This window comes from Cynocephalus volans, chromosome 12 (assembly GCF_027409185.1).
Source record: "Cynocephalus volans isolate mCynVol1 chromosome 12, mCynVol1.pri, whole genome shotgun sequence".
In the NCBI taxonomy this organism is placed as follows: Eukaryota; Metazoa; Chordata; class Mammalia; order Dermoptera; family Cynocephalidae; genus Cynocephalus; species Cynocephalus volans.
Genome location: NC_084471.1, coordinates 40,654,608 through 40,670,557, shown reverse-complemented (window position 1 = coordinate 40,670,557; position 15,950 = coordinate 40,654,608). Strand labels below are relative to the sequence as shown.

The window sequence follows — 15,950 nt, the reverse complement described above, 5'->3', positions numbered from 1 at the left end:
TGAAAACATACAAACTAAAATCTATTTCTGATTTTACATTTATTCAGTTTGCAATTTACATATTACTGTTGCTTAAATGAGTATGTTGCATTTTATTTTAGTTTAAAGAACAGTCATGAATAAATGTCAGATTTGAGGAGGAGAGACTAACAAGAGCAACAACTTAAAAAAGGAAGATTCAGCTTGGTTCACTGAGAGTACTTAAGCTGAAAGTGGGAATGATAAGCAAAGGGGTCTGAGAGGTAAGAAGAGGCCAGCCAGCTTGGGAAGGACCTCAACTGACATGCCAAGGACGTGCCTCCCATGTTATATGGTCACTGAAAAATCAGACATCTCCTCTATCCTAGCTCTGTGAAGAATGAAAGTAGTCCCTCCATCACTAATACAGGAGAAATGTCAAAACGCGTTATATACAGTTAAGTGTAACAATTACTGTTTTGTGAAAGTTCTCTATCAGTTTTACAGACACATGCACACAAATGTGTATGTACATATTGACATATCATACAAATACATGCACGGTAAAGGGTTAAAATTAGATTGTATTTTTTACAATTAAGTGGGTAGCAGACAGATGCTTCCCTGGTATTTGTGAGAGCAAGGGCAAAAGGACAGAGAAACCCACATACCATAAGTCTAAATATCTAACAATTATAAGTCAAGCTAACAAACTGTCAAATAAAAAATATACTACTATCTTCCTTGAAGATGACTGTTAGACCTTCCTTTCACACTGACTGTTAGACCAGATTCTAATTAATAATTCTCAGACTCCTTGAAGTTCCACACTAGAACTTGGTTATCCAGATATGGGCCCTGGACTGTATAGCCTGCTCCCCTCCTCTTCCCAGCCTCAGCTCCCTCCAGACTACACATCTGTTTTGCTTGTATATATGTGGACACTTCAGCCAGAACTTTCAAACTTCATGTAACTCCAGCAAACAGGAGTCCTTTGGTCACTTGTTTAGTCTAGGGACGGGTGCACTAGGGTGCAGGCAGGCCACAGAAGTTGATCTTGGGAAGAAATCCATAATGGTCCTGGAGGTAGGCTAAGATCCATTTGGTCAGGAAGTCTGGGCTTCCAGGTACCTGGTGTGTGGTCAAGAAGGGGTGGTGATGTGACTCATGTGTGTGCAATTTCCCTTAATCCCATGGATTCCTCATCCTGTAGAGGGGCACAGAAGGCCATGGCAAGATTCACTAAATCTTGGGCCTTGGGATTGGGCCCCTCTTGCTCAGGTTTAAGAGCCATACTCATATTAGTAAAAAAATACATATTTTTTTGTTATTTTTATTTATATGTATTAATGGGGTACAGAGTTGACTATCAGTATTTGTGCACAGTTTGTGATGATCGAATCAGGATTATTAGCATGTTCATCATTACAAATTGTAATTACTTTTTGTGTTCCTTACCCAATTACTCCCTATCCTCCCTTCCCCTCCCCTCTCCCACCAGTCAAAAATTGTGAATGCCACTACTTTGGAGGGTCTGCTCAGAGTAAAATGAAATAGCTGGGAGAAGTTGTGGGGAGAAAATAAAAGAATTCCTCTTTTTTTAAAAGCATAATCTTGAATGGAATAAAATAATAAAATCTAGAAAACAAGTGAGTAAGTATAATTATAAAAAAAATTAGAGATCAGAAAAAATAAAATTGGGATAGGATGAATTACAAAAACCAGCAATCACACCTAGAGAAATTATCCCAGCATTAAGGAATGTGAGGGCACAATATTGTCTGGACATGAGACGATTTGCTCCAGACAAATCAGTCATTTCATCTTTTCAAGTAAGTCTCAACTTCATCATCTGTAAAATTAAGAAAACAAAAATTTCTACCTACCTCAGAAGTTCGATGTGTGAAAAAATGACAAATGTATACAAAAGTGTAGTACAAGTGATTTTAAAAGAAAGAATACAATCAAGATGCTTCCGCGCTTTTAACACTTCGATGCCTTGCTACTGCACCGAGAATACAATTGGACTCCTTACCAGAGTCTAAAAAGAACTTAAACGTTCTGGGCCCCTGCTCACTGTTCTGTTTTACCTCCCGCTGCTCTCTTCCATGACTACTAGGTTCCAGTTACCCTGTCATTCACTCTTCCTCCCCTAGAATGCGCCGCCAAAGTGCTTTCCCACCCTTAGTTCATTTGCACTGTTTCCTTTGCTTCACAAACTTGAAGCTTTTCCATATGGTTGACTCCTTGTACTTTTTCAGGTCCTAGTTCAAACACCATCTCTCCCCACCCATCTTGCACTTGTCCCTTGATCACATCTACACCCTTTCATATGTATTGGCTTATTGCCTGTGCCTTCACCTGTCTTGTTCATCACTGTATTCCAACCATCTAGAACAGCCTCCACTTCCTACCACTTTCACTAAGATTGCCGTTAAATAATCACTGAAAAATTAACATGTGAAAATGGAAACAGAGTATTAATAAATACTATAACCATTTATTGCATGCACACAGTGCGCCAAGAATTATGTCATTCATTGTCAGCATTTCCATTCCTTGGATTAAAGCTATAAATTAGGCATGACTATTTTACCCGTAACTGAGACTCAAGGAGGTTAGAGGGTAAAATCACACAGCTAATAATTGGCAGAGATGGGATTTGAGTTAACTTCCAACAAATCACAGTTCCATGCTGCCTCTCTGACATGCTTCAAATCAGGATTGACTTATCTTTTCCTTAAATCATTTTTGATACCACATTATTTATCATGGTTTGCACCATTAATTTGGGCATGTTTATTTTTCACTGTAGATTCTTACTAAATTTATTACAGGAGCTATGTCTTCTGAATATCCACCACTGTTAACATTCTCCTGATTCACATCACTTAGCAAATATCTGCAGCTGGAAAAAAAATAATTGGAAGAACAGAATATAGGAGTAATGAGCATTATTATCTTCTTTAAAAGAGCAGCATGCTTATGAAGAAAAATCACAAATTAATGCCATCTAGAATACAATAGGAAAAAAGTTATGAGCCTCGTTCTGAACAAGGTAAAATGTAATGTGCTGAAAATTTTTATTATTCTGTGAATATTTATGTTCTTCTAAAACAATCAATTCAATTTAAGGTTATGCAAAAACACTTAAACTTGTTTCATTTAAGCTTATTTTTTTTGTTTGTTTGTTTTAAAAATGTTGATGATAATTACAGGACTTTTCCATGAGTAATAAGGCCTGTTTCGGAGTGCGTTTTTATGAGACTATTTTTGTCAACTATTTCGTCAACAGAGTTTTCCAACCACTCACATTAAACATCTCCTGTTGGCTAATACCCTACCCTATGTAATTTAAGTAACTTTACTGACCGAAACAAAGAGTAATCGTTGTAACTAGGACTTACCAGTAACTTTCTGAGTCTCACTAGTATCCAACAACATTTTTAAGATGCTATTCCTCCTGAACAATCACTTTGCAATTTACACTCCAATACTACAGTCTTCCTACAAAAATTAAGTGTTAGGCTTTAAATTACAATCTGGTGACAACTTGTTATTTAATGGTATTGATATACTTCAAATAATCATGCTATAGGGACTAAAACTGAAAAAAAAAGATGCTTTATAATGTTATATGTGTGTAATATAGTAGTATTTATGTAAAGCCCATGAAAATAATAATTAGGATATTACTCTATATTTTATCAAGGAATGTCAGGTAAAGAAATGTGGCAAAAATAAAACTTCCGTCTCACTTTGTCTAATCATCCTGAGAAATCAATTACCTGAGTAATACAAATTGAAACACAGTTTACATACCTTTAAATTTAAAATAAGTAGAGACATTACATATTTTATATATATTTTAGGTTCATATCAAAGGGTATGGGCATGAGTTTTAAAAGAATAATAGTATATCATTATCCCAAAGCATTTGGAAAACACTCTTCCTGCAATTCTGGGAAGTTGTAAAAAATGAATACCAATAATCACAATGCTTAAAAATCTTTAGTTACACACACACAAAGAGTGAGTGAGTTAGCAATGGCACAGAAATTTTCTTGTACACTGGCCGAAATGCCTTCACCAAGAATTAGAAGGCAAAGAAAGTAAGACAAGTGCTTAAGGTTACCAACAATTCAAAATCCTCCATATGTACACCCATATCTGTGAAGTCCAATAGAGAAAAATATCAATTATACATAAATACTCATCTCCTCCAGAAGAAGGCTTTAAGAATCAAATGGTTTGTTAGCACATAGACAAAATCTCAAGTTAGTTATGCTCAACAAAGGCATATTTCTTCAATTCCTGACTAGATTAGCACAAATACAATATTATTATAGAACATAATATTTGATAAATTTCTACGGAAAAGATTAGATGACCATAAAGTCCACTTTCATACCCAAACCAATGTGATTCTATAATTCTCTGGGGAGAGGTATAGCAGTGTACTAATGATGACATAATTAAAATGAAGCAGTGAAAGTACATTAGACATCGGTTTCCTAAATTGAGAGTGCAAATGCCTTGTTCAAAAGATCTTGGTGGTATATTCACTGCTATTTACTGTATATTTAATGTATATATAATTAATTCGTGTACCATTTTATTCAGCTGAAGGAACGAGACATAATTTTATTCTAATCTCAGATGCAATTCATGAAATCTATCCATTAAATTGTAGTTTATTTTTAATACTTAGTTTAAGATGGATAGTTTAAGTGTAAAATACATAGATAAAAGCTAAAATAGTTAAGTCTTAAACAGAGATCTGTTTCTCAACCACCTGAATTGAAGTAAACCTGTCTCTGGTTTACTTGGTTTCTTTTGCTTCTATACTTGAAGCATACAAGAACATAAGCAAGAAACAAGTCCTTCATTTGTTTCAACTGCATAAAGTGAGGAAATTTTCAGTTTATTTTCTGGTTAGAATTCTAGTGTTACTTGTTTTGTCATCCAGTCATTTGCTTCTGAATCTCTAGGTTTTAGAAAACCTCTTGACATTCACAGTTACACCAGTTTAGCTACCTGATTCATCTGGTAACTTATGTTCTTCTTGTGCTGGAAACAAGTGTTTCAGCACAGGAAAGGTCTTTTGCTAGTGGCCAAGCAGACTGCTGGTTTCCTTCACCTGGATTCAAGTACTGCCCAAAAAGAGAATCATTGCCTTCTAAAAAATGATAAAAGTCCCATGACTTCAGACATCATTTTGTATGAACTCATTAACAGAAGGACTGCTGGGGCCTTCCCAAATATAAGGAAAATACCAAGTCAAATAAGAGATTAACAAAAACTTTTGCAGTGATAAACAACAGACAGCAATTACACATAATATCGCTTATAATGCAAAAGTGTTTTTGTATTTAAAATAGGCCTGGATAAATAAACATATGTGTGTGTATGTATGTGTATATATATACTTTGTATATACTCTTTAAATGGTATACTTTATATTTATATATTATAATCAAATTTTTTAAGAGAATCAGTTAAGAGCAAGTAATGAGAAATTCAAATGTATATGCTAAATACACACAACACATATACTTATGTATTATTTTTAAGAAAACCAAATTAAGAGCAATAAATGAGAAGGGAAATCATCATGAACCTTTGCCCCCCAAATCAACAAATGTTAAAGAATGATCATTACATGGTTTTTATATTTCCTATTCCTGTCAAATGATATGAAGTGAGAAAACATTTTCATGTAAGAGCATGTCATGTGTATCATACCTTTTCATGGACTTTCTGGCCAGGTTCCATCCCTTCAAGATGTTCTGACTCTGTGGATCCCTCACTTGATGCAATTTTTCTTTGTATATGAACATTTTGTTCACGCAAGGCAACAATCTGCAAAATAAAAGCACTATGCCTTTAAAATCTAAATAAAGAATAAAATAAAAAAATTAAATTTACTTAAATGTGGTTAATAACTAATCAATACTAATCAATAATTTAAAAGTGAACATTACATTTTATTCATATTATTTCATTATTTTTTAAATTTAGGTAATCATTTTGAATAATATTTATAAGAATTCAAAATATCTCTCCTAAGAAAAGGTGAATGCATTGTGAAGTTTACCTAAGAAAACATTTTCTAGGTGGCAATGTATCTAAATTAATTATGTATATGTGTGTGTGTATCCATGTGTTGTTAATTCAGAAATTGTTTTAAAAATTAATTCATAAAATATAACAAAAATTCTTATTAATTTATATTTTTATAGTATGCAAGAAACATAAATGAAAAGACTGAAAGTTGAAGACTAATTATGATATGCACAATCATTTACCCTGCAGTGATAGTGAATCTGCATTTTTAAAAGAAGCAGATATATACACTAGACTTAAATAATTTTGCAATGCTATCATGAGTGCTTAGAATTAAATTTGTCTCATTGCCTTTATTTTACTTTATTTCCCCAGTTTTATTTATTTATTTATATTTATTCATTGTCATTATTTTAATAGCCATTATTTTATCATTTCTAATCCAAATTTAGTTAATTTGCAAAAAAAAATAGAAAGCAATTTTTTTTTTCGAATTTTCAGCTCAATTTACAGACATGATTATTGCAATGAAGAAACAGGTTCTCAGGTAGTTGTAGTAGAAGTAATCTTAGTAATACAGAGAGTAGAAAATAGCATTCCAGCCTTTTTAAAATGATGTTTTAAAATATATTTGCTATTTATATATGTCATTTTGAAAATATTTACATTATATTAATTCCATAACTTATTTACGTTATGGAATTTTTATTATATTATCAGCTCAGATATTAGTCAGTACTGGCTGAGTATTCCTTATCTGAAATGATTGGGACAAGAAGTATTTCAGATTTCAGAATTTTTTGGATTTTGGAATATTTGCACTTATATAATGAGATATCTTCGGAATGGGACCCAAGTCTAAACCCCAAATTCATTTATGTTTCATGTATACCTTATACACATAGCCTGAAGGTACTTTTATACAATATTTTAAATATTTTGTGCATAAAACAAAGTTTGTGTGCATTGACCCATCAGAAAGCAATGGTATCACTCTGCCACCCACGAAGACACTCTGTGATTGTCTGGCATAACCATCATTCCTGACTCTGAATTTATATGCTACTGATAATCATTTCCTTACACTTAATTCACACCTAAGTACTTAACAATAAAAAATATAACATGCAATTAATACAGCGAAAAAGTAATGCATTCAGGGTAACTAAGTAGCACAGTAGCATCCCCAGAACACCTGTATCAGCTGTTACACAACAGCAACAACAAACAACGGCAGGCTTTCAGTTTCCACCCGCCATGCTGTGTTTTGATTAAAAGGTTACTGTACACTGTATTTTTGTTGTTGTTGTTGTTTCTTAGGTGAGAAGAAACATCAGAAGCAGTTGAGGGACAAGGAAGTGGGTCCTCTACGGATAATGAGAAGGCATCCTGCTGCATGGCTTTTTAAAATGTTTTCTCCAGAGTCATCTACCTCATTAGAAACAATTTTTGTCTTAGAAGCCTCTGTTTGCTGTTATAAACTACATGATTTCTTGTTCTGTTATGAATGCATGCTACTCGAGGCCTTCAATATGCCTAGTACACGTTTTTACAATGTCATCCATAGGCACTTTTTTGCGGTGTTATGGTCTTCTTCATCATCACTATTACAGGTTGAGTTTCCTTTATTTGAAATGCTGGGGAACAGAGGTGTGGAATTTTTCACTTGAGCATCATGTCAGTGCTCAAAAAGTTTTGGATTTTGGAGCATTTCAGATTTTGGGATTTTCGAATTAGGGATGCTCAACCTGTATTAATTCAAGGGGAAATCGATGTTTGCAGTATGTAATACACAATAAACATTGAATTGTATAAAATTTATATGTTGAAATTATGAGATCAATGTGCACAGCAATAAATATCAAATTAAAAAAAAAGAAATTAAGAGGTTGGGTGTTTGTCCTGCTGCCTGCCATTACTTTAATGCCAAATCTACCATGATGTGTTTGTGAGATCAGGTGATCTTGCATCTGACCTGTGGCATTGGAACACATGGCATGTCATTTCATAAGGGTAGATCACCACATAATGAAGAACACCTATCTAAATGCTCTTCTCTCCTGTAGCACTGCAATCACCAAATAATTTGTTCCTTCACTCTCGCTCGCTCTTGCCTATCTACAATCTGGTATCCACGAAGCAGCCAAACTCACCTTTTAAGCTTAAATTATATTGAGTCACCCCTCAGCTTTCTAAAAATCTTCAATGTTATCTTAACTTATGTAAGTATAAATTTAAACTTCCTAACAAGGTCTATAATGTCCTATATGATCCCTTTGCTTTAGCCACACTGGCCTCCTTTCTATCCCACAAACACACCTGGATCATTCATACCCCAAAATGAAAGATTTGATGATTCTCCTGCCTGAAACATTCTTCCCCAGCTATCACAGACAACACAATCTTACCTTTCAAAACTCAGCTGAAATACCATTCCTCAGAGAGAATGTGCCTCACCATCAAACACTTTTTACAATAGATTCCTATTTATTTTTGCGTGTGTTGCATTTATTAAAATCTAATATTTTATTCCTTTATTTACTCACTTTGGTTTTTTATTTAGCTAGCAAGAATCCAAATAATATCTCATGGGAAAATAATTTTCAAAGGAATGTTTTATTGAAAACAACATTTTCACATGAAACAGCACATCAAATTATCATGTGCAGGTATTCAGTAAAAATTTGTTGAATTAAATAATTAATGGATATGGAAAAACAAAGAGTGTAAACTTTATTAATTCAGAGAACAAAAAATAAAGATTGGGAGGACATGAGAAACTTCAGAGACATTCTTTTCATATTAGTTAACATAGAAATGAATTACATCAAAGAAATGACAAAAAGAATTAAATAGTTCCTGGAGATATCGTTCTTGCATTCCAGTCTTAAGATGCTTTTTGCATAAAATTATATTACTACTGACATATAATGAAATTTTATTATGAATTTATTATAAATTTGTAAAAATTCAAGTCTCGTATGCTGGCATTCTACTAAGACAACATCCATGACTTAACAGATATGCTGACAGGTAACAGGACAGTAAAAAATTCTCTGCATTTTCTTCTATTATTTAATCTACTTTGAAGTGAAGGGAGACCTTTTTAAAAAATATTTAAACACTAAATTTAACTCTCAGCTTACAGATTAACTTCCACTTTTTAGTGAGTCAGATAAATTTCAAATATATCCTAGTGTCAAAAATAAAGCAGGACATACATAAAGGTTTACTGAACTGATCAGTGAAAGGATGAATTAATGCCCTTATTAAGAAAACACTGAAACACCAAATTCATTCAGAAAACACCATGCACAAATATGATTGTGCCGCTATGTTAAAAAATTAAAAACTTCAAGTTTTTCACAAAGTACATGCATGACAATTAATTTTTAAAAAGACAAAATTTTCAACCACTAACATGTCAACTGTTTTGTTTTTTAATGAATCAAGTCCAAAAATTAGGCTTTTGAAACAGGAGAGTGGATATACAATACTCTATATTCTCTATCTTTCCAATACAATTTTATTCTATTTTTTTTTCCAATAACAAATTATCCTCAGTAGTTATGAAAGCAAAGCTTCAACACCTGATTTAATTGTAGCTGTTAATAAGCTGATCCTTTCATACTGAGGAAAGTGGGAGAAAGAGGGGTTCTCTCCTAGGAATTCACCTTTAGGGATTGTGCCATCTCTTCAATGTGTTCTAAGGGGTGAGAAGGTAACCTGCAAATCACTGGAGCTATAAAGGTAGCACAGGCCTCTAGGAAATCCTCCCACCTGGCTTGAGAAGGGAACACAGGAAGTGGCTGGAAAACCAGCTTGGGACAGCAAGCAGAATGAAAAGTACCTGATGGTCTCAAAACATCCTTTGGGCTCTCACTGACAGGGAATGCTGTCAGAGAGAGAGTCCAAGTAACCTGTCTTGAAGAATATTGAAATAGGTCTGTATTCCTCACTGCTAAACAACATGGGCTATTCCATGCAGGATGACATGGCAAGTGGGAGGAACCAGTTCTTTATAAGCCCTGTTGTTTACCCAGTACTTACAGAACTTCCATGAAGTACTGAAAACCCACTAGTGCAAGCACTATGCTAAACTATTTTTGTCTGCAAAAGAGGCATTATTTATTTAGCAAGTGTTTAAACTGAGATAAAGAGAGATTAGTGGGGGGACTACAGTGGTTTGAATGTGTGTGTCCTCCTAAAAGTCACATGTTAGAACCTAAGATTCAATGTGATGGTATCAGGAGGTGGAGCCTTTAGGAGGTAATTAAGTCCTGGGGACTGTGTTTTCATAAATGCAATTAGTACCCTTATAAAAGGGCTCCAGGGAACTAGTCAGGCCCTTTTTCCCCTTCCCCTTTCAGCCATGTGAAGACACAGGAAGAGGTGCTATCTTGGATGACCAAAGCAGCCCTTGACAGATTCCAAACCTGTTGATGCCCTGACCTCCAATCTTCAAAGTTTCATTCTTGCCCGTAGTGGGTTAGAAATCTTGATTCTCCTTTGATCTTAGAATAGGATTTTTAGGTAATGCATGAATGAGCCAAAGGCTCTCGAGTAGGGTACGAAAGTCCACAGATAAGTTTGGCAAAAGCCATCTCATCAATTCTAACCACAGTTTAGGGATGGGATTGTGTACTTTGACTGTTTTAGGTTGCTAGTTTGATTTCGGCTTGAATGACTATTGACTATTTAACCTACTGATTGTTCTTAAGATAATGTTAAGGAAACTGCTTGAATGCTGTTTAAATATGCTAAAAAAAATTGCTGTAGGAAGTAAGTAGAAAAGAAAATGTTTACTAAGGACAAGCTGTTTGTTGGTGAATTGACCTAGCTTTTTACAAATTACATTCTGGAATGTCACATTGTTAATTTACTGCTGTTACTAGTTTTACACTGCCTGTTTTTATGTCCTTCTTTGATGATTGAATCAACTGATTTTTCCTGTGAAACTTCCTTGTCCTGTCAATAAAAAGAAAGGCTGATTCTGAATCGAGGCTGCTCCGCTGATGGGCGGCAATCCCTCCAGGCCTCATTGATGGTTCTTTGAGTGAATTCTTTCTTTCTCTTTTTACCATCTCGGTTACACAGAGGAAAGTGTAACACTTGCCCTTGCCTCTGTCAGGTTGTTTTTGTCTCACATCAGTTTCTAACAAGCTGTGATGCATACAGTGGACCACTGGTGGTCCTGATGGCCAGTTTTCCCATCCGTAAACTTCCTCAGCCCACAGTCCTTTCTCTACCTGTCTTTGGGATGCTACCATGCCTTGCAACAGACCTGGTACTACCTTCTTGCCTTTGAAACATTGTGTTTTTTTTGTTTTTTATTTTGACATCCTAGAGAAATTCATTCATTTCACAAATATTCATTGAGCACTTATAATTTATCAGGCATTAGGGAAATACAATGGTGGGAAAAGGCAGAAATCCTCACCCTAATGAAAACTTTATTCTTTTTTTGTTTGTTTGTTTTGTTTTTGTCTTTTTCGTGACCAGTGCTCAGCCAGTGAGTGCACCGGCCATTCCTATACAGGATCCGAACCCGCGGGGAGCGTCGCTGCGCTCTCAGCGCCGCACTCTCCCAAGTGCGCCACGGGCTCAGCCAGAAAACTTTATTCTTATTGGGGGAGAGATATCCTAAAAAGGTAAGTAAAGCATATTTTTAAATGGTGATAATTGCAAAGGGAAAATCGAAGCAAGGGAGGAGTACTGTTAAGTGTAACTTAACTAGGAATTAGGTAATTTCTGAGCATAAACATGAATACAGAAGGGAACACCCAATGTGCATATCTGGGAGAACTTTACAGGCAGAGGATACAGAAAATGTTTTTTTTTTTTTCCTTTTTTGGCGGGTTTCCAATCCAGATCTGATTTCTTCAAAATTTATGTTTTTTAAGCATTATACTATATGCCTTTTGATAATTAATGAAATGATTCACTGAGCACACAATCCAAATCTTTATGTAGGTAAGGTCTAGAGTTCTGTGATCTGATAGCAGGAGAATTAACCTGCTCTGCCTAGGCAAACAATTTAAAAGGTAGATTCAAAAAAGTTAGAAGATATCTTCAGCTATTCCTAGGAATAAACTAGGAATAAAAATCATGCCACTTAAGTTATTTGTCATTTTTATTTATAACTCTTATGTGACATATGCATTTAAACTTATCTTGAAAACTTTCCTATTACTTTCTTAAATAAATCATTTCCATATCAATCTCCTCATGCTAATTCTTCAGGGATCTTCATTCTCAGGTTTTAAGTTCATATTTGCCTTTACCTATTTAACAACTTCCAGACAGTGCCCACATCTAATTAACAAAGATTCTTTTCATCTATTTTTATCCTAAATTCAATTAACAATTCCAAGAGTGAGACTTACAGAAGTCTCACTACACCAACACATAATTTGCTTCTATACAGATGCTAATTTTAATTCTAGCTGAATTCCATTCTTAGGTTACTCTGAGGTTCCAACACACACATGCACACACACACAACTAGTTGAACAGTAGGGATTTATAATTTATGCTTAAGCAACTCTCCAACCACCCACAATACTTGGGATTCATGTTGTTATATATTAATCGTAAAACTGTAAAATTTGAGACACTTATTCAAACAGAATTAAGGACTCCAAGCCAGTAACTATTTCACTTTCTAGCTCTGCCTTTGGAAATAAGACTTATAAGCATATTGAAACTAGCATAAAGCAACTTCATGGAGTCTGTACCATTTGATCAGCTTGCATGTAACATTCTTTTAAAATGTTTTTCAGTGAGCATAGACATTTTGAAAATGTGTGAAACTGAACTGTTCCAGTGAATCATCAAATGTTTTGAGATCAGAATTAGAGTTGTGCATTGTGAGAATTAGCCTCTCATCAGGTCAAAAAATAGTAATTTAACTGATGATTTAATGAATGAATCCATTTGTACTAATGAATGACCAAGTAGTTTTGAGGTGAGAAGAACAGGTTCACTTTGTGGTCGTTTAGAATTTTTACACCTTCTACTACCTCTACTCAGTCAATAAATATTTATTGAATGAATGAGAATACTCTACATTCCTTTATTTTTAAACCTTCCACCCCAATTTTGGGCGAACAGCCCTCTCAATTCCTATCTAGATAAATTGCCTAAGTGTTAAAATTTAAATGTACATCACCAATAAGTTTCTGGTTTTTCACCATTTGATGAAAAACACAATATATGAAGAGTATGTAAATTTGGCTGTTTCCAAATTTTACATTTGAACTAGTTTTGCTTCTATTCAAAAACACAAGAATACTTTGTCTGACTATGGAATTCAGGCTTAGTTTCGAATGGTGAAAAAAAATTATTTAAAAAATAATAAAGATTTTAAAAACCATTCCTAAAACAAGAACTAGAACGCAAAAGTTATTTTTAGTTTTAAGACAGAATGATTCTAATAGCAATAAAATTTCAAATGTATAATTAGGTTCAAAGGTTTTCATTTTGGGAGATGCTTAAGATAGTCATTTTAACATAGATCTATAATTTTACACAAGAAATTTCAATGTATTTTTGACATAGCTATTGATATGTGATATGTAAAAATTACAACTCTACCAAACTATCTGTATTCTGTTCATCTAATCAGTATTTAAGTGATTACATTTTTCAGTGATTACATTTATTTTTACTGTTCAAATAGTTCTCAAATATTTAAAATAATAATAAAATCAAATACTAGCTTTTTCAATAAAGGCATATAAAAGGTTACAGAAAATATGAAAAATTTTAAATTGGTCAGAAGAATCAGTGGACATTGTTAAGTTGCAGGAGTATTATAGTGAGTTAGCAGCTAAGAGTGGCATAAGATGGAAGAATAGTAATAAAAATGACCAATGAAGCTGTTGATGTGGTAAAGTAAGTACAAAAATTAAACCAGAGAAATAAAGGAAAAAACAAGTTCTAAACAGTTTCCCAAATATGTCAGTGGTAGGAAAATACATTCCTAACAAATTATATTTATCTTCAAAAGAAAACAAGCCTTGATTTAAAATATAGATAAATAAATGAGGAGGGATGAAGAGGATTAAGGTAAGTAAATCACACTCAGAAGTGTAACAAGTGTAAAACCAACAACTACATTAAGTCAATGTTGAGTGCTGAGAATGTCAGTAGCAACTAAGCTGAAAGTTTTGAATTTCATGAAGAAACTATGATACAATCCCCATCACCCAGGAAGATGCCATTGCTAATAACTCTCCTCCCTTAAGAAGATAGTAGAATTCTATTTAAAAAAAGGAAAATGGCAAATAGAACTTATAAAAAATGTATCAATTACTATAAAGTACTTCTTGGTACAGAATGGAGGCTTCCTTCAGTAATACTCACTACCCACAATCACTCTACTAGGCCTATTACCCTCTTAAGTCAGAGACATCAAAATGTGCTAATTTGGTTTGGCCTTCAGCTAAGGGTAGAAATGATAACTGACTGCAGTAATTAACTCTCCCCCCACTCCAGTTAACAAAAAGAAAGCAAAAATGGAAGACTGAGTTATGCTTAGAAGAGAGTCAAAACAAACTAAATAATATAATGCATTTATACATGATCAGTTTAAAAAGCAGAAGTATGCTCTGTAAATTAGAGCCTCTGTCTTCAACAGTCTCAAAAAAATGTTCATTTTTTTAAACATGAAATATGTTGAAGTATTAACAAAAGTTCCTATTTAATTCACTTTATGTATGCTAAGAAGTATTAAAATACTTTGAGGAAATACTGATTTTTAAATTTAAAAAGGTAAATCTGCAGAATCCTAATCATGTCTTTGTCTTCTGTTTATTCAAGCATGGACCATCTGCTGTCAGGAATTTTTGGATGTTTTAGAATGAACATTCTGTTTTAATACTCCAAACATGCTATATTTTCATCAACAAATATTTGAATCTTTAAAAATGTCACATTAAAGTTAATCTCTTTAAAGATGAATTTATTGATTTCTATATTTCTTTTTCAGAATCATGAGATCTGACCTCCTCAGCCAGGCATGGTTAACACTGTAAGTACATACTGGGGTTGTTTGTTTTTGTTTTTTTCCCAATTAGTGAAGAAGTGACGAAATTATAAACTGTGTCCTAGAACTATTCTTTTTAGCTCTATTATAGTAGGGAGAGACTCTTAAGGGAAAGAAAAGCATTTCAAAGTGCTTGAAAAGTACTTGAAGAAATGTAGAAAGTGGAAACAATATCCATTAGTCTTTCTTGCACATAAAAAACAAGACAGGTCAATAAATAGGTCTTATCCATTTAGTTCCTTCCTTAGAAATAACAAAATCATATTAAATCAATTATTCTGAACAATTCCTTTTAAAGTAATCCATTTGCTTGGGTTATATTGGTAATTATCATGTGTTGTGTTCATCTGCATGCATTTCAATTTTATTTTTTATGGTATTTTTTAAGTGTGTACATATTAAAAATGTCTGTGTAAGAAAGGAGCACAGCTTATGTGGCCTTTATACCCTTATTTTTATGAGTAAAGAAGATGAAGTTTACAGAAAATGAGTGATATAAATCTCTTCCTGTCCCCAACAAATTCCCACCTCTCTGAATCTAAGTTCAATCATCTTGAAAGGAGTTGGACAGTATCATGTCTAAAGACAATGATGACATCAATGTCAATAACAATAACAATATTTACTATAAGATTCTTTGTGCCAAGAACTCAATTTCCTGATTTTTAGATTTAAGCTCTGTATCACTTTAACACATTGTTTCTAATTTCATTTAAATCAGTAGAAACAGAGGATAAATTATCTCTGAAAATAGAATTACTTTATGAAGTGAATTTGTTTTTTACATGCTATTTGATATACTTATATCTAGAAAGCAATGTTTCAGATGACATAATGACATTGTTTAATAATATTATAAAGGAAACAACTGAGAGAA

General features: G+C 33.6%; 1 protein-coding gene across 8 annotated transcripts in view; it reads right to left on the bottom strand.

Annotated features, from left to right (window-relative positions):
• Nucleotides 1–15,950, bottom strand: part of PPFIA2 (PTPRF interacting protein alpha 2) — a 488,437-nt gene that overhangs the window by 139,454 nt on the left and 333,033 nt on the right. For all 8 annotated transcript variants that reach the window (XM_063075430.1, XM_063075426.1, XM_063075422.1 and 5 more), the window contains one exon: nt 5,704–5,820. In XM_063075430.1, the coding sequence (XP_062931500.1) occupies nt 5,704–5,820 (117 nt within the window). The remainder of the gene's footprint in view (nt 1–5,703; nt 5,821–15,950) is intronic.